At 34.3% G+C, this 24,159-nt stretch overlaps 1 protein-coding gene across 5 annotated transcripts; it reads left to right on the forward strand.

Annotated features, from left to right (window-relative positions):
* Window positions 1-1,336: 1,336 nt before the first annotated feature.
* LOC110441585 (ABC transporter G family member 14-like) lies at window positions 1,337-22,259 on the forward strand. Of its 5 annotated transcripts, none has more exons than XM_021484773.1 (15): window positions 1,342-2,169; window positions 5,778-5,959; window positions 7,559-7,664; window positions 8,070-8,170; window positions 9,748-9,909; window positions 10,169-10,262; window positions 10,688-10,751; window positions 12,447-12,547; window positions 12,811-13,022; window positions 14,071-14,128; window positions 17,546-17,760; window positions 18,974-19,064; window positions 20,491-20,608; window positions 20,884-21,109; window positions 21,726-22,259. In XM_021484773.1, exons 1-14 carry the CDS (start codon window positions 1,983-1,985, stop codon window positions 21,077-21,079), a joined length of 1,887 nt encoding a protein of 628 aa, XP_021340448.1. In that variant the 5' UTR covers window positions 1,342-1,982; the 3' UTR covers window positions 21,080-21,109; window positions 21,726-22,259. The 5 variants fall into 5 exon arrangements, with proteins under 5 accessions (XP_021340451.1, XP_021340448.1, XP_021340447.1 ...); XM_021484775.1 differs by lacking the exon at window positions 21,726-22,259 and adding an exon at window positions 3,754-3,897 and having other exon boundaries at window positions 2,093-2,169; window positions 20,884-21,360; XM_021484772.1 differs by lacking the exon at window positions 21,726-22,259 and having other exon boundaries at window positions 1,343-2,169; window positions 20,884-21,360.
* Window positions 22,260-24,159: the final 1,900 nt, after the last annotated feature.

Raw genomic sequence — 24,159 nt, forward strand, 5'->3', positions numbered from 1 at the left:
GATCTACACTATCATCACAAAGGTTACCGAACTATGTGCGCTCGCTTATATTATTTTCAAGAATTTCTTAAGCGTTGTAATGAGTTCATTGTTAATAACAATTGTAAGTTCACATTGATGCTTTATTTATTTTTGGAATATACAAATACCAAAGAAATGAAATATTATGTTTAATTGTAGCAGTTTGTATCGGATAGGCTTGTCTGATAAATAGAACAGACAAGGAAAGGGCAGTGGTATCTGGCGTTACAATCGACACGTCAACAATAGGTAATGACATTCAGCTGTGAATGCCATATGCTTTTGGTTATATAGTGATACTACTATCAATGGTACATATTTAAGCATTGAACTGTTTTGGTATGGTATTTATGATCTATTTGAATGACACAGCTTTGCAAGTAAACAACATAATGCGCGCTACATACAAAATACCATACAAAAACAGTTCAATACTTATATTTACGTTTTCTCTGCCTCTTATGTTCTTTTTTAACTTATAATTTATATCTAAAATTAGGGTGATTCAAGCTTATCAATAGAACTCTGAGCTGAAAGTTCGATTTGAAATTGTTTCGATTTTCCCCCGGAACAAATTTCGGGCATGGACAAATACAGTGAACACCGTACCTTGCCCTCCACGAGGGAGTTATTTTTGGAAGTTAATTCGAACTTTTCTCTTTGCTCCTTTTTAATAAATCTAGGTGTGGATTTATTTGTTGATTGTATGGGAACCTGACAACAGTCGGTAGATTCTATAACAGCCTCGTTATTTGACCTGTCGTCAGAATTAAACTGAGGAACCGTGGATGCGAGACGCGTGAAACTGATAGTGAGTGATCTTGCGACGGAGCACAGGTTCGTTACAAATGTCTGAAATGTTTATGAGTGCTGTGACTCATATCAGTAGGTCTGTAACATATGTGTCATTAGGTCTATATAATATGTGTATTTCAGACATTTGTAACGAACCCCTGTTGATAAGGGCAGTGTAACAGACGATATTTCTGATAAGTTGCATGAGCGTTAAAATTGTTTCCATTGCCGGCATTGGTGATTTCAACCGATGTGTATTTTGTACGATATTGCAGACATTGGTCTTGTTTTCGTTGTAATAAAAGTTTTTTTTTAAATTTAATTTTTTATTTTGCACATACATGTACAATGACATTGTCAAATATCACAATGCCCAGCGATATTTCAGCAGCCGTCATGTTTATTTATATTGGATATTGTAGTTCCGGTCAGTGTTGAATTAATACGCTAAGAATTTTGTCTTGTGATCCATGGTAATTAAAGTCCCATCAACGACACAGCTTTCAAAGAGGCTATATAGTGACAATGCCATGCAAATGTAAATATACAAGTTTAAACACCCGCTATAGACACAATCACCAAACGTGCCCTGTATAACAAAATAGTTGTTTTAGTTAATAACCTCAACAAAAAGTTAAGATAACTCACCACTAGGGCCCATGACAGCCAATATATTTCCGCTTGTCGCCACTCCTGACACATGCTTCAGTATTTCTTTGGGCTGTTTAACACATAAATCAGTGAATACCAGACGAGATATTCTACACTCCACCATTATCAACGAAGTATTATAAATAAAGCTTTTTGGTTAAAACGGTCTATTGCTGAACTACGTGCCAATTCCTTATTTGCATCCATTTGAGTTCACTCAGCCATTGAACCTTATTTCAGGGCGCCCACACCGTAAGTAATGGTCCCGAACGTTTTGTGAACTGGGTCATACTTATCGTATATCCGTATATCTTTATACCAAGACGCTGTATATTTCAAATACATGACTAATGTAGACAGTTGTTTGTTCCACGTGACCTCATCCTGACGTCCCGTCTGTATTTTCAAATGGGTTCAATGTTATACTATAGGTTATGACAACCACTCGACAGTACTCAGAACTGACAACCACTCAACAGTATTCAGACCTGACAACCACTCGATAGTACTCAGAAATGACAACCACTCAGCAGTGTTTAGACCTGACAACGATTCAACAGTGCTCAGAACCCAAAACCAATAGACAGTGCTCAGAACTTGTGTTTTCTGATTTGTGTGTGAAAAACAAATCTAAAGAAATATTGAAACATGTATCCGGATCGGCACAGAGTGGAAAAATGTTAGCTGTGATGGGGCCGAGCGGTAAGTTAAACCACTATATACTTTTTGATAAAAATCCAGCTAATGTTTAAAGTGTTTTTGACATAAATTTATATTTAGTCGAACCATTACGACTTTATTTATTCATAAACCGTATTCTAAACGTTCATACCAAAACGCTTTTTCAACCTCCTCTCTTATCAGATCCAAATTATTTATTGCATATACATGTATTTTATTTGTAGCTATTGAAATGTTTTCTGATAAATCAGGATACACAATTGAAATAATTACGATTTTTGATAGGTGTATATGTGTACAATGCCTGCTTGTGTTGATCATGATTACAAGAAGCAAGTTCCTTCAACGGGATAAACAACGTGATGTAAAATATTAAGAATTCACGAGGTCGTTTTGCCAGTAGTAAGTGAATAGGTCTAATTTTTAAAAATAAACAAGATTGTTCGTGTAACACTGAGTACAGTTGTATTTTCAGGTTAAATCAAAATCATAATCATTAGTCATGTACAACGTTTGAATGACAGTTTTACCAGCCTTTGTGACGGTAAAGGAAAGATTGATATTCATGCGTATTGTTCAAAACGTATGTAGTTCTGCGTATGCATTAGACCCAAGATGTTTTAAAGACGGTAAACCCAGAACAAACAGGTTCATATTACGCTTCGAAACAGCGTAACATTACCAACTAGAAACACGATATCTTAAACTACAACTTATTCCGTACACTGAGACACCTCCTGGTAAAAAAGACGTTAAACACGGCCATTATTGTTATTCACCTCAGACAGAAGGTATATAAAAAGTAACCATCATAATTTTTTTCAGTGTAAACAAACAATTCATTAATGAAAATGGCTCACATAAATGTGACATATTTACAACTAATGTTTTTAATAAAACTAGATTGTGTTTGTAAGATTTAAAACTACATTGTACGACCCTACCATTATTACTAGTATTCCGTATCACTTGTATCACTTGCCTATTGCATTCATTTACAATGTCAGCATTTCGAAAATTTCATTCAACCGAAGTATTATACTTTAACGACATAGATTTAATAAATTTTCATATGTCCTTACTAACATATCTCAAGTGTCGATACATAAACTATTATACAAGTATATTTTTTCAATCAGAAAAATAAGAAGAAAAAAGAATTATGACAGACAATTTCATGCTTTGAGACCACCAATAGACGACCAAAAATGAGCCTCTAAATAAAGTCTCAATATAATTATTAACTGCTTGGTTGGGTTAAAAAGAAGCGGTCTGTTAAGAGAAAACTACTAAGCAGGGGTCGCCTGTTGAGCAGATTTGAGAGTATTTATGAAAATATGTGAAGAGTGACATGAATAGTTTAGCGTTAGCGATATGATATATCTGTAAATGTGATCCTTGTAAGTACATGTATTTGAATGATTTAGAATTCGAATGCTGAACACAAATTTGCCCCAGGATCCTTTTCAACTTTATAGATCCACACCTTAACTTATTCAGACGGAAAGCGTCATTTATAGCCTCTCAAATCGCCTTCTAATTTATATTACTTTTTTTTATGATTTTTTTCCCCATCTCACTTGATTCTTTCTTCCTATGTCACAGCTTCGGCTGTTTTGCAATCCATCAAGGAGGCGATTATCAGTCACCAAATAAGAGATGTCATCCATAGCAAATAACCCTTTGAAATACAGAGTCAGGAAGTACCTATTTGAAAATTTAGTTTGCTGAAGAAGAAAGCCAAATGCAGTAAGTGTTTACCGCACCATATGACCATTTCATCTATTTAGGGTATCACAGTGTTACTGAGATAAAATAAAATATAATCAAGGGTCAAAGGTGTTCCAAAACATATGTAGAAATATAGCGAAAAAGGGAAAAGTGTATAAATTACACTTTATAACGTTAATAATTTATAACATTTGGCTCCAACAGATCATTGATACTTACACTAGAGTTTCATGTTAACCGTGTAAACTTCAATTTTAAGGCTACAGCCAATCACGGGGACTGATAGTCCACCAGTGGATACAAGGCTACAGCGAACCTCGGGGACTGATAGTCCACCACTGGACACAAGGCTACAGCCAACCTCGGGGACTGATAGTCCACCAGTGGACACAAGGCTACAGCCAACCTCAGGGACTAATAGTCCAACAGTGGACACAAGGCTACAGTCAACTCAGGGACTAAAAGAACACCAGTGGATGCAAGGCTACAGCCAACCTCGGGGACTGATAGTCTACCAGTGGATTCAAGGCTACAGCCAACCTCGGGGATTGCTAGTCTATCAGTGGATACAAGGCTACAGCCAACCTCAGGGACTGATAGTCCACCAATGGATACAAGGCTACAGCCAACCTCGGGGACTGATAGTCCACCAGGCGATACAAGGCTACAGCCAACCTTGTGGACTGATAGTCCACCAGTGGATACAAGGCTACAGCCAACCCGGGGGACTGATAGTCCACCAGTGAGTACAAGGCTACGGTCAACCTCGGGGACTGATAGTCCACCAGTGGACACAAGGCTACAGCCAAACTCGGGGACTGATAGTCCACCAGTGGACACAAGGCTACAGCCAACCTCGGGGACTGATAGTCTACCAGTGGATTCAAGGCTACAGCCAACCTCGGGGATTGCTAGTCCACCAGTGGATTCAAGGCTACAGCCAACCTCAGGGACTGACAGACCACCAGTGGATACAAGGCTACAGTCAACCTCGGGGACTGATAGTCCACCAATGGATACAAGGCTACAGCCAACCTCGGGGACTGCTAGTTCACCAGGCGATACAAGGCTACAGCCAACCTCGGGGACTGATAGTCCACCAGTGGATACAAGGCTACAGCCAACCTGGGGGACTGATAGTCCACCAGTGAATACAAGGCTACGGTAAACCTCGGGGACTGATAGTCCACCGGTGGATACAAGGCTACAGTCAAGCTCGGGGACTGATAGTCCACCAGTGGACACATGGCCACAGCCAACCTCGGGGACTGATAGTCTACCAGTGGATTCCGCTGTGATAACATAAAGTTTTAAGCCAATGAAAATGCTTGTTACAAGCAAGATTAAATTATTTGAAAATAATACAGGATGTCCTTACGTATATAGTTCAGTGCCTTAAATGCCAATGACCTAGATAATTTAATGTTAACGTGAAAAAGTTTGTCCCTGCATGCCTTATGTTCATTTACCAAAAAGCCGATATCGCAGCTGATATTATAGCTCCTTGACTTATATCCTAGTGGCTAACCGGCATTTTGTATTCGCTAATGTCCACTTGATTGTCCAATTAGAAATTTGATAATTTTGTCCGTCGGATTTGAAGAAGGCCATTTGCCTTGTTGACAGTTATGTAAGTTATTACATTACCTGGATGTAAAAAGCCATAAAACGCTTCGCGACAAGGTCACCAGAAAGAAAATGTGGCTGTCTGTGAACTATCCAAGGTAGTATTACATACCAAAACGAGTGTTTGTGAAGTAATCCTGTGCACTAGCAGTTTAGCCTTTCCCTATCCATCTTACTCCCTTCGGTTTCAATTCCATTTCAGCTTTAGTCGTCATTCGCCAGATCTGCGCCCAATGTTCTTTTCCCTTTAATTTGTGTTATTAATGTTGTAGGTTCTGGAAAGACTACTCTTCTACATTCCCTGGCCGGAAAAACCAATGTTTTATCCGGGGATATAACTCTCAACGGTTCGCTATTTGACAAGCAACAGCGCCGTCGTCTTGGTTACGTGATGCAAGACGATGTATTCCTTTCCAACCTGACGTTGTGGGAAACACTTTATGTACGTGTCATGGTAATGCCACTTGAATAGTTTCGCTCTTTAATGTGTCTTTAAATGTGTTTTTGGCGCATTTATCGTTTGTCAAATAACGGCTTATTCAAAAATTTAATCCAGAAAAAAACTGACTGTCTGAGAGAAAGAACTTCCGAAATAATAGAAAATTCACATGAAGCTGCAATTATGGAGATTTTCGTCGTTTCCAGGATTTTTTCTAGACATAAACTTACGAAAAAAGGCTATTATTTAAAATGTGTCGATATTCATAAATAATTTGTTGTTGAGGGTTTATAAATATATAAATAAAATAAATGAAATAAGGCACCAATCATCACTACTGATCGACTACATTTTCATTATTTGAGTTATCCCGCTTGGACAGTTATAACTCGTATTTTCATTATTGGAGTTATCCCTCTTGGACAGTTTTTACTCGTTTTTTCATTATTTGAGTTATCTCGCGTGGACAGTTGTAACTCGCATTTTCGTTATTTGAGTTATCCCGCTTGGACAGTTATTACTCGTTTTTTCATTATTTGAGTTATCTCGCTTGGACAGTTGTAACTCGCATTTTCATTATTTGAGTTATCCCGCTTGGACAGTTGTTACTCGTATCATCATTATTTGAGTATCCCGCTTGGACAGTTATTACTCGTTTTTTCATTATTTGAGTTATCCCGCTTGGACAGTTGTTACTCGTATTATCATTATTTGAGTTATCCCGCTTGGACAGTTATGACTCGGATTTTCATTATTTGAGTTATCCCGCTTGGACAGTTGTTACTCGTTTTTTCATTATTTGAGTTATCTCGCTTGGACAGTTGTTACTCGCATTTTCATTATTTGAGTTATCCCGCTTGGACAGTTGTTCCTCGTATTTTCATTATTTGAGTTATCCCGCTTGGACAGGTATTACTCGTATTTTCATTATTTGAGTTATCCCGCTTGGACAGTTATGACTCGTATTTTCATTATTTGAGTTATCCCGCTTGGACAGTTATTACTCGTATTTCATTATTTGAGTCATCCCGCTTGGACAGTTATTACTTGTTTTTTTCATTATTTGAGTTATCCCACTTAGACAGTTATTACTCGCTTTTTCATTATTTGAGTTATCCCGCTTGGACAGTTATTACTCGTATTTTCATTATTTGCGTTATCCCGCTTGGGCACTTATTACTCGTTTTTTCATTATTTGAGTTATCTCGCTTGGACAGTTATTACTCGTTTTTTCATTATTTGAGTTATCCCGCTTGGACAGTTATTACTCGTATTTTCATTATTTGAGTTATCCCGCTTGGACAGTTATTACTCGTATTTTCATTATTTGAGTTATCCCGCTTGGACAGTTATAACTCGTATTTTCATTATTTGAGTCATCCCGCTTGGACAGTTGTTACTCGTATTTTCATTGTTGTGCACGTCTATCTCTTTTTTCATGCTTCGAAACGCACTTTTAAGAACAGAAGTATTATCCGTAACCAAAAACGAGACGATAGCTGAGGTCAACTCTTTGTTCTCGCAGACATAATGTGTTTTTCTTTTGCCCGTTGTGTTGATTTAAAAAAAATATTGGTGCACACACTCTATGTAACATAAATGTAATCATTTTAGTTTTCAGTGATGATACGAGTATCAGACACACTTTCCAAGCAGGAAAAATTGGATCGAATACAAACGATTGTTGCGGCTCTGGGACTCCAACACTGTCTTTATACAGGTATAGACAGGTGTATTGGTGAAGACTGTCACAGTGTTGTATTTTAATCACACATTTCTCCCGCTACACAGGTATGTTGGTGTATCCTCTGCAGAATCGGTGATGCTTTTTTCCTTGTCCTCTGTTCGGGGACTTTGAGAAAAATAGACCTGCTTCATGTAATGTAGTAGAAGACGACTCATAATGGGGGCCCTTCAGAATCGGTGATTGTCTTCAGTGTCTTCTAAAAAGAGGACATGGAATATACTAAAATTGGGATCATTAGGCAGTTAAACACATTCAGGATTTTGCAAATGTTGTCTAAAAGATAGCAATCTAAGATTGACTCCAGCACATTTTATCCTTATTGGACATTACCAAATTAACATTTAAACCATTTCATTTTACTCGTCCTCGTCCTTTTAGTGATTGGAGACATATTCCAGAGGGGTTTATCAGGAGGGGAGAGGAAGAGGACGCACATAGCGTGTGAGTTGTTGACAGATCCAGACATATTTCTCGTAGATGTGAGTGGCTTTGAACTATTGCATTTATCATAAAGTGGTATGAAGTAAATATTAAGTACATAAATGAATAAGATATTTTCTTTATTTTAAATATAACATCCTTGCATAGTGCATCAGTAAACAGAATCATTGGATGAAGCGCAGAAGCACTTCATTGAAAATAAATCTGTCAGCCTCTGCACTCCATTCCGACATGAATGTTGATATAAACATGCACGTTTTGGTCTTATATTTATTCGGTATATATTTTCCTGGATAGATATAATAGCACTCACTCATAGTAAATTGTTCTCATATTTTGTAAGACTTTCTAATAAAACCAGTCCGTGACCGTTCACTAAAGTTAATGTCACAATGACCATGACGTCTCTATCACAAGTAGGTGGAATGCTTGGAATCAAAGTACTATAAATTAAATGTGGTTTTGTGACTCAGAAAAAGGCAGAACTGTATCTCTCTGTGGTATAAAAACAGCAAAATATTTACTAAGTTATAAAAATAGGCTAAATTCCATTCCCTCGCTAAACAGCAGTGGTATTGTTCTACAACTTTTATAGACAAATCCGAAATATTAGATAATTTCTTCACGTATGTAGCGGATTAATAACATACTCCCACTCCCTTCCACCTATTGTATAAACGATTTCCTATTGATTAGAACATATACATATTTTTAAACAAGATTTTGTAGATTAACTAAAATCTCTAAATGATTAGAAACCAACAGGACCTGATGAGATAGTACCTTACAAAGCTAAGTAACTAGCATCCTCATTCTCTTTTCTGTTCAAACAACCAATAACAAAACAATGGTATTTGGCCCCATCGATGAACCATGGAATATCCAAGAGGATACCGAAGTGTTAACAAACCCATAATTCAAATATAAAATCGATAAACGAGGGCAAAATATAAAAAAAAGAAAGACGAACATAGAGACCCTCGAAAAGAACAGAGAAAAAGACCAGGTGTCCTTAAAGGGTAAGCGTCTTTTGCGTCAACGATGACACCAGCCATCTTAATATAAGTCGAATCCAATTAATGTCATGTCCTCACATCGAGAAAATCGGGTACTGACAACAAAACTACAATGCACTCAAATGAGCGTAATTAAAAATATCGAACAAAGAAATGGTAAATTACTCTGCGAGAACCCGATGGCGAACTTAAAACCTTTCTCCAGTCATCCTTAACCTACATGTCCGTCAACACTCGAAATCTATTACAGAAAGTCGTTATATTCGTAGCAAGCTCTTGAGAACCAAATCAACTGCGACATAGAAAAACTGTACGTAGGGAAAGCAGGGAAGTTACTACAAAGAAATTAGTCATAATCAACTTATTACAAAAATTGAGATATCTCAATTACTCTTCCTTAGTAAAATTATTGAAAAATACTTTCAAATGTCCGTATTATTACATTACAGCATGTGAATAATTAATGCGAACAAGTCAAGCTTTGTGCCTGGTGATATGATTTTAAGGCAACTATTTTCTGTTTACCACACCATTTTTAGTAATTCATAGAAGAGCAAATGAAAAAAACGTAAGTTCAAGAACGTTTGCCTTTTTTTTAGGAGCCAACTTCCGGTTTAGACTCGAGTACTGCACACAGTCTGATGGTACAACTGAAGAACTACGCCACTGAGTACAACAAGACTATAGTGGTCACCATTCACCAGCCCTCCAGTAAAATCTTCCACATGTTCTCCTCGTTACTGCTGCTGGTGGAGGGACAGGTTTGATACTTATATATTAACTTAATTTTGTATACCCTATTTGATTAAAATAGATATATCGACAGTTTTGAATGTATTCAAAATATACCATAAAATGCACAAAAACGTAAGATATCATATGGAGAAATTGATGAGACCAAATAAATATTTTACTAATTGATGAAAACTAACCAATCATAATTATGCTCATCAGTAACACTTACGAATCAGATGAATACTCATTCATTAGATCTAATTAAATGTTGTTTTTTTTTGGCAGATGGCGTATTTTGGTTCCGCTCCCGCAGCTATCCCCTATTTCACTAACCTAGGATTCCCGTATAATCCGCGGTTCAACCCTGCTGACTATTTATGTAAGACATGGTGGCTTCTTGTTTTGTAAATATGCGCTTATATACCAAAATATATAAATGAATAAAATTAAAATAACTGGACGAACAAAAGCTGACAATTTTGGTAACATACTTGCTACTTAATTAGTTATACATTTTCAGTTTCAAGAAAAACATCATTATTATGTCTATCTCAAGAGAACAAAAAGTATGCCGTCACTATTGTGTAGACTGCATTTATGTCAGGTTTCACAGCGGTTCGGTTGCTCAGTGAAACAACATCAGTTAGCTATTGAAACGACTCATTTCTTCCATAACTGATCATCTCCATTCTGGAAGACCAAACGTAACGACCTCCGGCAATGAATGTCGTTCACATTTACTGCTCTGAAATCATAGAATCAGTTTGCATACACCTTGTTCTTATAAAAAAAATGTCATTTCAGCAGGACTGTTAACTGCAGATGAGCACACCATCAATGTGGTAAAGACCTGGAGTAAGGAGCTGAGGTAAAACAATGCTTCGTGACCAAACTCTCTAAACAATAGATAACTGAACATTGATTCGTGACCAAACTCTCTAAACAATAGATAACTGAACATTGCTTCGTGACCAAACTCTCTAAACAATAGATAACTGATCATTGCTTCGTGACCAAATTCTCTAAACAATAGATAACTGATCATTGCTTCGTGACCAAATTCTCTAAACAATAGATAACTGAACATTGATTCGTGACCAAACTCTCTAAACAATAGATAACTGAACATTGCTTCGTGACCAAATTTTCTAAACAATAGATAACTGAGCATTGCTTCGTGACCAAACTCTCTAAACAATAAATAACTGAACATTGCTTCGTGACCAAATTCTCTAAACAATAGATAACTGAACATTGCTTCGTGACCAAATTCTCTAAACAATAGATAACTGAACATTGCTTCGTGACCAAACTCTCTAAACAATAGATAACTGAACAATGCTATTTAGAATACGCAGTTTTCTTCGAATGAATTGCTATTGATTAATTTTCAAAACTCTTTCATGAAATCCGGCTAACAGTCTAGTCTTGATTTTCTTGTTTTACTTGGATACGTGGTGTTTAATATATAGTTTTTGCGTTTGATACAAGAGCAATTAACATAATTGAAACCTTATATTTTGCTTCTATACTTATAATCAGGCTGACCATTCATAAACAGTTTCCTAACATAAGACTTTGTAATGTTGTATTGTTTGAGATTTCTACCAAATGAATTAAATAATGGCCATACGTTTCATAAATTTTCATTAAATTAAAATTGTACATAAGTTCTTTTTGAGCTTAAAGAACCTGATATCTGTTTTCGTAAGAAATGACCCTATTTAAATATATATCATAATTATTTTCGTTAAGAAATGTTTTAAACATGAAACGGTAATGACTGTAATTTGAGATTCACTATAATTGATATTGCTCAATTAAGAATGCATATTTTCTTCTTTGATAACGTTATGACATGTAATGCAATAAGCCTGTAATGAAGTGATACCATTACATATAGATGTACCATGACATCCAGTGATACCATGACATCCTGTGATACCATGACATCCAGTGATACCATGACATCCATGCCATTCAGTGATACCATGACATCCAGTGATATCATGACATCCAGTGATACCATGACATCCGGTGATACCATGACATCTAGTGATACCATGACATCCAGTGATACCATGACATCCGGTGATACCATGACATCTAGTGATATCATGACATCCAGTGATACCATGACATCCAGTGAATACCATGACATCCAGTGAATACCATGACATCCAGTGAATACCATGACATCCAGTGAATACCATGAAATCTGGTGATATCTTCATATCTAGCAGGTGCTATGATTTTTCTAATTGTGCATTGTCCATTTCTATTTTTTTAATGAGCATATAAGGTTAATAAGATACTCTGAGAGTTGAATTTATCAAAATGTACCTGCAAAGAAATCAGTGTGTAAAGATAAGTTTATCATGATGTGCCTGTTTGCCAGGTTAAACAGAAGATTATTATCCTATTTATTCCGCAAAGTATGATCAAACAACTATTCATTATGTTTGTAAAATATTCTAATGCTTTTTAATACTTAACACACGTTTTTGAACAATTTCCCTTTTATTGATATATATATATATATATACTGTTTCACTCACATTAGTGATGCTCAACATGTGTCAGATGTGAAAAGAAGTCCGCATTACCGACATCGGGACCATTGTGCAAATCCTAGAAGTAAAAACGAGACGCTTGGGGCGTTTGGTAAGATATCATATTTCAAATCAACATTTGTCATAAACAGTTTTCATTAAAAAAACACGCTATTGAATATGTATTGATGTTAATATTCAGCAAGTACTGAAGACTCCTAGGAGCAAAGACGAGATATGTGGGGCGGTTGGTAAGGTATCATAATTCAAATCAACTTTTGAAATAAGCTGTTTTCATTAAAGCAAAACGCCGTTGGGCATTTTTTGATGTAGATATTCAGTACAGTACTTAATTATCTGGTCTTGGTATCACAGCGTTCACCCCGGAGGAAAGAGAGACAACTCGTTGGCCAACGTCAAACTTGAACCAGCTAAAGATGCTGAATTGGAGATCATATAAGCAGGCTAAGGGGAGAATGTTCCAAACTTATGACGTCATACATGGTTTCTTCCTGGCTGCCATATATGGAATGGTGTATTTCCAAATTGAAAACAGTGAAAAGACGTTACGAGATAAGATGGGCCTGGTTTGTATAACTTATTTTATATTCTATATAATTCGAAATTCATTTCATTCTCATACATGTATTCATGAACTCATCGTTAACAATATTTTAGAAAGACATATTAAAAGTGCACTTTCCTTAAAATCCCAGTTTTAGATTTGTCGTTCGTGCCTAATTTGTCGACGTGATTTTTCGGTGCCTAGTTTTGTTTGGTTATGCACAGGCAGTATTCCCCCTTCGTACTGATGATGTGTACAAATGTAAAGCTGCTCTGTACGAAAACAATTGCTTACATTAAAATTGAAGTTTTAACTCTGTAGTTTGTTTTAAAGGAAATATTTTGTTTTAGTGATAACAGAATATGTGTAAGAGTGAATATGATTCATTTAAATTTCAGTGCTCTAACGGGTGAAAGATTAAGGGAGACAATTCACCTTATATTGTAATTAGTTCAACATTTAGAAGACTATCGGCATAGTTTATGAAAGTCTACCCATCTTATTATGTTAACTGACATCAACAATCAACATTATACGATATGACTCCTGAAGTGACTGGCGTCTTATGGCTATTAACCTATTTAACCTATAAGGAGTAAAAACCAATATATATCAGATAAAAAACAATGGACATAAATGAATTTCAGCAACATTTGAAATTGTGGAAATGTCGCTTTAAATAAGCAATGCAGTTGAATAGTGTATGCCCTGTTGATGTCAGCTGTACTAGACAAGGTTGCTCAATTTGCGCTCACATGTCAAGTTAAAGGCGCCTAGACGTTCGCCTCACTCGGTTAAGTTAAATGCTTTCAGGAGCCTCGTTTTACAACGCGTTTCTATCTTAAATGCTTATACATATTTTTAGGCAATAGACTTTCTACACCCCTTCATTAAAACATCAAAACCATTATAGTTTACCAGGAACACATTAAAACATGTCTTATGACTTGAAGAAAAATACGGAAATGTTGCTTAAAGTATATCTTTGTACTTCTGGAATGAGAAAAAATATAAATGCACACACGATCTGATTGTCTCCCTTGCACAGTTTTCATTTTATGTTAACATAGGTTTTTGCTTCTTTTCTGCACTGGGGATTTCAAATTGCCATCTCAACAACTCTGAGTCGTAAGTAATATTTTGATGACCTTATCTTGAAAGCACATTGTACCTACACTTACATATATGCAGAGGAACACAGCCCTAACAGGTTCGTTTACTGATATGCTGTTTTATTGAAGATTTGTAAATGTCATTTTGGAGTTGTAATAACGCTGTTCAACAAACATGTTATAGTTATAGTGGAGCTTGTTACATACATATATACAAAATAAAGCAATAATGTAATATTATAACTTTTTACTATGTAAAAAAATGCAGATAAAAGATATCACGTTATTGATATTGTCACAATGTGTTTGCATTCTGTCCATGAATACACCCATTAGTTCCAACGGTTTTAATCATATAACTAGGTGTTAGTCATATAACTAGGTGTTAATGATATAACTAGGTGTTAATCAATTAACTAGGTGTTAGTCATATAACTAGGTGTTAATGATATAACTAGGTGTTAGTCATATAACTAGGTGTTAATGATATAACTAGGTGTTAGTCATATAACTAGGTGCTAATAATATAACTAGGTGTTAATAATATAACTACGTGTTAGTCATATAACTAGGTGTGAGTCATATAACTAGGTGTAAATCATATAACTAGGTGTTAGTCATATAACTAGGTTTTTAGTCATACAACTAGGTGTTAATGTTATAACGAGGTGTTAGTCATATAACTAGGTGTTAATAATATAACTAGGTGTAAATAATTTAACTAGGTGTAAATAATATAACTAGGTGTTAATAATATAACTAAGTGTTAGTCATATAACTAGGTGTTAATAATATCACTAGGTGTTAATAATATAACTAAGTGTAAATAATATCACTAGGTGTTAATAATATAACTAGGTGTAAATAATTTAACTAGGTGTAAATAATATAACTAGGTGTTAATAATATAACTAAATGTTAATAATATAACTAGATGTTAATAATATAACTAGTGTTAATAACATAACTAGGTGTTAGTCATATAACTAGGTGTTAATGATATAACTAGGTGTTAGTCTTATAACTAGGTGCTAATAATATAACTAGGTGTTAATAATATAACTAAATGTTAATAATATAACTAGATGTTAATAATATAACTAGTGTTAATAACATAGCTAGGTGTTAGTCATATAACTAGGTGTTAATAATATAACTAGGTGTAAATGATATAACTAGTGTTAATGATATATCTAGGTGTTAATAATATAACTAGGTGTTAGTCATATAACTAAGTGTTAATAATATCCCTAGATGTTAATAATATAACTAGGTGTAAATAATATAACTAGGTGTAAATGATATAACTAGTGTTAATGATATATCTAGGTGTTAATAATATAACTAGGTGTTAGTCATTTAACTAGATGTTAATAATATAACTAGTGTTAATAACATAACTAGGTGTTAGTAATATAACTAGGTGTTAATAATATAACTAGGTGTAAATAATTTAACTAGGTGTAAATAATATAACTAGGTGTTAATAATATAACTAAGTGTTAGTCATATAACTAGGTGTTAATAATATCAGTAGATGTTAATAATATAACTAGGTGTAAATAATATAACTAGGTGTTAGTCATATAACTAGGTGTTAATGATATAACTAGGTGTTAGTCTTATAACTAGGTGCTAATAATATAACTAGGTGTTAATAATATAACTAGGTGTTAGTCATATAACTAGGTGTAAATAATTTAACTCGGCGTTAATAATACAACTAGGTGTTAATAGTATAACTAGGTGTTAATAATATAACTAGGTGGAAATAATATCACTAGGTGTTGATAATATAACTAGGTGTTAGTAATATAACTAGGTGTTAATAATATAACTAGGTGGAAATAATATCACTAGGTGTTAATAATATAACTAGGTATAAATAATATAACTAGGTGTTAGTCATATAACTAGGTGTAAACAATATAACTAGGTGTAAATGATATAACTAGGTGTTAATAATATAACTAGGTGTAAATGATATAACTAGTGTTAATGATATATCTAGGTGTTAATAATATAACTAGGTGTTAGTCATTTAACTAGATGTTAATAATATAACTAGTGTTAATAACATAGCTAGGTGTTAGTCATATAACTAGGTGTTAATAATACAACCCGGTGTTAATAATATAACTTGGTGTTAATAATATTTCTAGATGTTAACAATATAACTAGGTGTAAATAATATAATTAGGTGTAAATAATATAACTAGGTGTTAATAATATAACTAAATGTTAATAATATAACTAGATGTTAATAATATAACTAGTGTTAATAACATAACTAGGTGTTAGTAATATAACTAGGTGTTAATAATATAACTAGGTGTTAATAATATAACTAGATGTTAATAATATAACTAGGTGTAAATAATATAACTAGGTGTTAATAATATAACTAGATGTTAATAATATAACTAGTGTTAATAACATAACTAGGTGTTAGTCATATAACTAGGTGTTAACAATAGAACTAGGTGTTAATAATATAACTAGGTGTAAATAATATCACTAGGTGTTAATAATATAACTAGGTGTAAATAATATAGCTGGGTGTTAGTTATATAAGAAGGTGTTAATAATATAACTAAGTGTTAATAATATAACTAGGTGTTAGTCATATAACTAGGTGTTAACAATAGAACTAGGTGTTAATAATATAACTAGGTGTAAATAATATCGCTAGGTGTTAATAATATAACTAGGTGTAAATAATATCACTAGGTGTTAATAATATAACTAGGTGTTAATGATATAACGAGGTGTTAGTCATATAACTAGGTGTTAGTCATATAACTAGGTGTAAATAATTTAACTAGGTGTAAATAATATAACTAGGTGTTAATAATATAACTAGGTGTTAGTCATTTAACTAGATGTTAATAATATAACTAGGTATTAATAATATAACTAGGTGTAAATAATATAACTAGGTGTTAATAAAGCACATGGCTATCTACATGTATTTTTCTTTTGGTACAGCTTTTTTTTATTTGCATTTTTCACATATATATATATATATACAATACACATTACAAGGACACAACTACAGATTACAGAGGGAATTATCCAAAACATTGATTTTTGTTAAAAAACTATTAGTTGTCAGTATCCTATGTGTAATTCTGTATTGAAACCACCTGAGAGTAACATCTTTTGTTGTGTAAAGAACAACATTTTGTAACTTTTTCAAGTCTATAACGTCTATCTGCATTTATTGTTCTTATTAACCGTAACATATTTTACCTTGTTTTTCAATGTATACTTTAAAATACTCATAAATAACACTTTTTGACGTCTTTCTAGTTATATCTGTCTTATATCATAATATAAATATTTCTAAATTTCTATTAACATCAGTTGATATCAATATGACAAGGTATACCTTTTCATCAGAAGGGTCATATTCGCTGGTAAACTGTTACAGATTCGGCAGAGAGAGGTGTTGTGTGGAAGGAAAGAACAGTTGGAGCCTACAGACTGTCCATCTTCTACTTGTCCAAACTAACCAGTGAACTACCCCTACTACTGGTCATCCCGACACTGTTTAACACGGCCGTGTACTGGACAGCTGGTCTCGGAGGTGTGGTCGGTTACTTCGTCTTCTGTGGTATAGGAATACTTAACTGTCTTCTGATACAGGTGAGATTAGCATCATATAGTGTATAACAGCTCTTTTTGGGGTGATATATAAATTAAATAGAAGTCTGTCTGGTATTTGTCTGCAAAGCCGTGTCACATATATACATTACCATAATAGAACATACGAAAATAATCATATGTTTGAGTAAAATTGAACAACAATTGTATCACATCCTCGACACACAAGTAACCAAATCAGGACTTAAAAGTCTACAAAAAGGCCATCAACAGGTATTAAGATTAGGCAATATGAATTCCAACTGAGCAAAGGCAAATCCAACATGAAGTGCGCTATCATTGAATTCGCCTTTGTCCAGTTGAAAGCAGTTCAATACTTATATTTACCACTATTGAAATCTGTTTATCACATTAAAAATTCCATTACACTTATTATTATTCAGCATTTTGTTCAAAAAATGTATGTATCATGTATGCTTGTTCAATTAATAGAACAGCCAACGCCAGTGGTATCCAACGTAACAATTTTGCAGTCATAATAATGATGACGTCAACAATTGGTCCATGGCATTCATAGCCTATATAAATGCCAACTAAATTTGGTTGGTAATATAGTGGCAAAGTCATACAATTGTAAATAGAGGAACATGAAATACCTAAGTTAATCATGTTTAGCATATATCAAGAAATTGAAAAGGAAGCGTTACAATATTTATTCTGTTTTCCAATATGATTGTCTTTTTTCAAAGTAGTATACCCAATTTGGTCACTGTATATATTACAAACTGTAGCACCATTACGATAGAAACTTAGATAGTCATACAACTAAATACAATCGTTTATCAGGCATACAACTAAATACAATCGTTTATCAGGCAAACAGATTTTGTTAGAGGATTTATAAATCAACGGGATACATACAAATATAATTCGGTTTTGAACACTGGCGATGAAAGCCAATGCCAATGTCCAATATACATGTAGATGTACAACTGTTCTAGGGTCAGATATATTCCTATAGCAACGTCCTTTTGCAGATATACAACTGTTCTAGGGTCAGATATATTCCTATAGCAACGTCCTTATGTAGATATACAACTGTTCTAGAGTCAGATATATTCCTATAGCAACGTCCGCATGGTATAACAGAGTGTTAGAAATACTCTAACAGATAGGAAGATACACTGAAACAGTTAGATGTGATGTCTACATATTTCAGACTTATTGCATTGAATTCTATTATTTGATATTACAGAGTGCGGCAAGTGTCATAGGAATAAGTTTCGTCAATACAAACCTCAGCATACGGCTATTAGAATTTTGTCTTCTAGGTGGCACATTGATAGGTAAGAATCGGTTATTAAAACGAGTTTTAACTACAAGCCATAATAAACATTTATTCAGGAGTGTACTTTTCCGCGTTATTATATTTGTCGATTATTGCAGCATTATGAACGACTTGTTTAAATGATCATACAATATTGTTATTTAGCAATCTTTACCTAACTAAGACTTACCCATTACGACCTTAACCTTTGACCTTTGGTATTCACAACCAGGACAACAGACCAGTCACTTTTAGCTAAAATTAGATTGTGCCCTCTGTCCTTATAAAGTAGATGATGCAATACAGAAAATGTCTTACTTTATCTCTGAAACCTTGTTTCCTTGTGACAATAATAACAGTGATGATTGCTATACGAATATTACAAAGAGTGACGATTTCGTCAAAATCAGGTGCGTAAAACTTTTATATCAGGATGTAATTTTCGAAGGCACCCATTTGTGGTTAAATATTACCATCGAATTTTACCTACTGACTGGTCAAAATCTTCTTAGAAAATTTTCAAACCACGTACTTCTCAAATGAGCGATTTAATTTATATTGCAAGAATCGCAACAAATTGCATAAACATGTTTATTCTTAGGAAGTTGTAACTTACCAGAGAAATGGAAGTCTTTCGTTACCCTAAACATACTTATTATGTGTATTTTTCATCCTTTCAGCGGTTATCAAAAGTCTTTTTGTTTTGTTACTTTGCTCAATCCACCCTGTCCATTGCTGTTATATCTATTTCCTTATTGTATACACATGTAGAAGGATTTTAGGAGCATGATAAAAAAGAGCAGGTCTTGTTGTATCCTCAATACTATATATTTCTTGGTTTTAAGGCACAGACATACTCATTTTTCCCTTTAATCTTCTTATTTACCACACATTTTAAAAAGGATAATTAATCTCGCTCAAATAACCGTTGCGACCAAGACGTAGACCTCCACTAGTGTTAGACGTATACTAGGCCTACGGAACGCTACTTTATTTCATCTTTTTCTAAGCTTTATTGATATTTGATAGTAAATTATTAACACTATAAAAGGAAAAAGTCGTGTGCACTTCATAAATTTATCCCTAACAATAAAGTCTATTTCAATAATGTCTCAAACATATAGCTTACTGTACTTGTTTTGACTCACTGTAATCGATTACTAAATTTTAAAGGTGCAGACGCCTGAATGTTATTTTATCCTTATTGGGGAAATTTTTTGAATATACCTTTTTCTGTGTTGCTTTAACAGTATTTTCCATAAACAATAATCAGGTTTACGGTTTAAGTTTGAGATATTTAATAAAACAATATCATAGATTCTTCACGGAATATATGCCTGATAAGTAATTTAAGCATGTGTTTTGTGTACTGCTTAACCTTATCTAACAATACTCTTGTAAAATATATTCTTATGTCCTGTTTTGTCTGCTAATGTATGTTACAGGAGGTTTTTACAATACACATCCTCCGACCTGGCTGAGGTGGAGTAAATACATTTCAATCCTCCACTACCCTTACGCAGCAACAGTGTCCTATCTTTTGAACGATATGGATCCACTTTGGTGAGTCAGTCAAACAGTAAAACTTCCTAGACGTCTGAATGTCCTAGTTGGTGCCTGTAATTAGGTTTGAGGTCGATGGTTTGCCTGAAGTCTGTAGTTAAGATTGCTGTTGTAGTTGTTGAAATAGTTGGGTTTTTTTTTTTTTTTTTTATCTCATAATGATGATATTTAACTCACATACCCCATGTCATTGTATTGGTTTTATTAATAGCATTTATACTTCTCTTCCATAATTTTCAATCAAATAATTTGGAATATATAACATCACATTTCAGGTGTAATCAGACGAGCGTGACGATGTACCCACAATGCCGTGATAATACCAATGTTGCCCTGACGTCACGTGACATACTAGATAGTGTTGGAATAGACCTTCCCATATACTGTTATATAGGAACCATTGTTTTGGTGACGTGCTTACTTCACGTGTTAGGCTACTCTGTACTAAGATGGAAACGAAATATGGATTGAATTGACCTGCAACCTTTACAATTACAGAAGGTATCTGATTGGTAGATCGAACAGTTTAGTCTGTGCTTAAAGTCCATCTTTAAAAATAAAAATCATGCAAATAGCTTAACGACTTTCCTAGAATTGAAATGTTCAAGATGAATTCATAGCATGTTCAATAACACATATTATTAATATTTAGACAGAAAAAGGAAAACATTGGCCATTATCGTCAATTAGTGACGTCATTACATCGTTCTTGTGACGTAATAAATAGTAAAATATATATAATATTAAATAAACTATGGTTTTGTTATAACTCTTAAAAAGCACTGATACGCTGTTTAGAAAATAAGTTCTAAGGTCAATATATATTTACATGAAGCACATACAATTATACAAAAGGCCTTTTAAACATGACGATACAATTATTTTATTAATTCCAGATTTAATAATGATTACGTGAAAAAGCTAAGAAAATCAATCTTAAACAAAGGATAAAACAAAGATATATGCAGACAGGTATTTTTTAAGCTAGCGGAATCTCTTTTCCGGTTATGATGCTCCACTTACTTTTGGACATATTATCCAATCATAATTTACTCCAATAAAGAGCCAAAAAAGGTTGCGCACATTGAGCCTGCGATTTTGCTATGACATATTCCAGGGGTGCAGAGAGCGTAACCCTTAAAGCATCGAGGATGGTAATGCTGAAGACCCTTCCAAAGATAATGACGTTCAGGATGCCCCCAAAGAAAAGTAATAATGCATCGGAAATGTTTCTTCCATCATTACTATAGCTTTATAAATCATTTCTGTAAAGAAAACCATTCCTTGCAAAACTTCTATGAAAAAGACAAAGAGTTGGATTAAAAAATGTTGTTCTGACTGTAAGACTGCAGCATAGTAAGACCATGATTCAACGTGATCAACGGTTTTTGTCTTCGAAACGAAATTATAAGAGGAGGGTTTTCGTATGTCCAAAACCCTGAAATGGCGTTCTTAAGTGTTTTGCCGGCAATGGGACATGAACCCTCAAGGAAGTGTAGGTTGAGAAAAAGTTACAGGCTTAAGTGCTTAAAACTTCCCGTCATCATAAAACTACTTTAAACATTGTGTTTTTATCACTGAAGGAACACACGAAGTGTTGTGCGTAATAAATGTAGCTATTTCATTTACTTCGTCTAAATATATATATATATTTCAAAATTTAACAAGTAGTTGGTTTTCTTTTTTCCTCTCAATTAACCCCACCGATTTGCAAGAATTTTAACAATACGCAAGATACATGAACACAGTTAATATGCGGTTGACATAAAGTTTATACTTATTTTCTAGCGATGACTCAATGAATCTAAGACATAAAAATAATTTACGAAAGAAAAGAAAAAATCATTTGAAAAGCTATTTGATCTGAAGGTGGAATATTCTAACATATACATGTCATCCTTATTCATATTATAATGTAATGTTGATGTAGCGAGATCCGCAATCTTTAGACTGTGAGTCAACCTCTGACATTACGTTAATGTAAGTGGGGGGGAAAATAAGAAAATATTCTCGGAGGAGGTGAAATTTCAATTTTAGAACAAATTTGAAATGACACATGAAAAAAACAAAGAAAACAAAGTTAGCAGAGATGGTTTCAGAAACAAACAAAAAAGGATTTCGTGAGGTTGAAATAAAGGTTATGACGTCATACTTTTATCCCATTATGACGTCAGCACTGAGGTTAAAAAGCTGACCGGCCTTGGCGGCACAAAAAGGTATATGACGTAGAATGCATGCGGCACGCAAAGGGTTAAGATCTGTGTTGAATGCAGTACTCAAACAAGTGTGAACTTACGCGGTAGAAAAATGACACATGTAACGAAATGGGCTGTAAATTAAGTAAGTAATGACAAAGAATTGAACCATCTTATAACATGTAAGCTAGTGGGTATCAATAGAGCGCAGCACTTTGGTCAAAAGTATTCCGTCTTTGCGTATTGCAGAGTTATCTTCTCTTGTGAGCAGGTATTGATTGTTACGTAATTTGATTGTGTGAGAAAATAACATCGTTTTCTCAAAAATTGATGATGTTACTCTCACAAACAAATGACGTAACAATCAATACCTGCTCAAAAGAGCAGATAACTCTGCAATACGCAAAGACGGAATATATAAGGGCAAATCCTACGATTAATATAGCGAAGTTTTATTCCACACAAAAGGATTATGTGCAAATATGGCACAACACATTTTATTTCTTAAATAGTTAATTTCAAGTTCATGGCAGTAGTCATTTGTAACACAATATAACGTTTGACAACTCAACCAATCATAGCCAGGTTTGTTCATAAGACTGGTGTCTTGTCGTTTAATACCTAGCTGGACAAAATATTATATAGGCATGGACAGTCGTATAGAAGTGACAATATGTATCAATTCTTACCAATATTGTAACTTTATTTTGTTCTTACTTCGCTTTTTCAAACTATAAACAAGACAAAACTGATTGTGCACCTGTTGGCCTGAGAATCCGATTTGAGGACCTGTATCGCTAGGAGATATATAATCTATTTCTCTTACCCTGGACAGTGTATCCGCACCTTTACCGGTGTGAGATTAATAGAATCTATCGCTACTGGTTGTGTAAGATAGAGAAATCTAAACCCGAGGACTAAGATTTTTTGTCCAGAACGAGGTTTGCCGAGTTTTGGACAAAAAATCTTAGTCCGAGGGTTGAGATTTCTCTATCTTACACAACCAGTAGCGATTGATTATTTTTCTCCCATATCTAACAGTATTTTAATGTGAAATAAAGGTAAACATGGACCCAAAACACATACAGGCAATTTGTTGATTGATTGTTGACGTGACGTCATTGTATTGTTGAAGTGACGTCATGCCATTGTTATGAATAGGGGAATCCCCCCGTCTCAACCCTAGGGCGGAGACAGATAAATCTAGCACCGGCAAAACGGGAGATAAATCTGTCAGGTGTGGGAGAATTCCTTGTCTTCCTGTTTTGATCGGCTACCTTTTCGAGTATATTGTAGGACGTACTTGCCTTGCGGTGCAGTTGACATCTTCCATCGAGATCTGCCCGTCTACGGCGG

Source organism: Mizuhopecten yessoensis, unplaced genomic scaffold, assembly GCF_002113885.1.
Source record: "Mizuhopecten yessoensis strain PY_sf001 unplaced genomic scaffold, ASM211388v2 scaffold716043, whole genome shotgun sequence".
Taxonomy (NCBI): Eukaryota; Metazoa; Mollusca; class Bivalvia; order Pectinida; family Pectinidae; genus Mizuhopecten; species Mizuhopecten yessoensis.

Coding starts and splice junctions, on each gene's coding strand:
- LOC110441585 (XM_021484773.1), top strand. CDS start 1,983: ATGACAACCACTCAGCAGTGTTTAGACCTGACAACGATTCAACAGTGC. Junction 2,170..5,777: donor AGCTGTGATGGGGCCGAGCG/GTAAGTTAAACC, acceptor TTAATGTTGTAG/GTTCTGGAAAGACTACTCTT. Junction 12,548..12,810: donor CGAGACGCTTGGGGCGTTTG/GTAAGATATCAT, acceptor TTGGTATCACAG/CGTTCACCCCGGAGGAAAGA.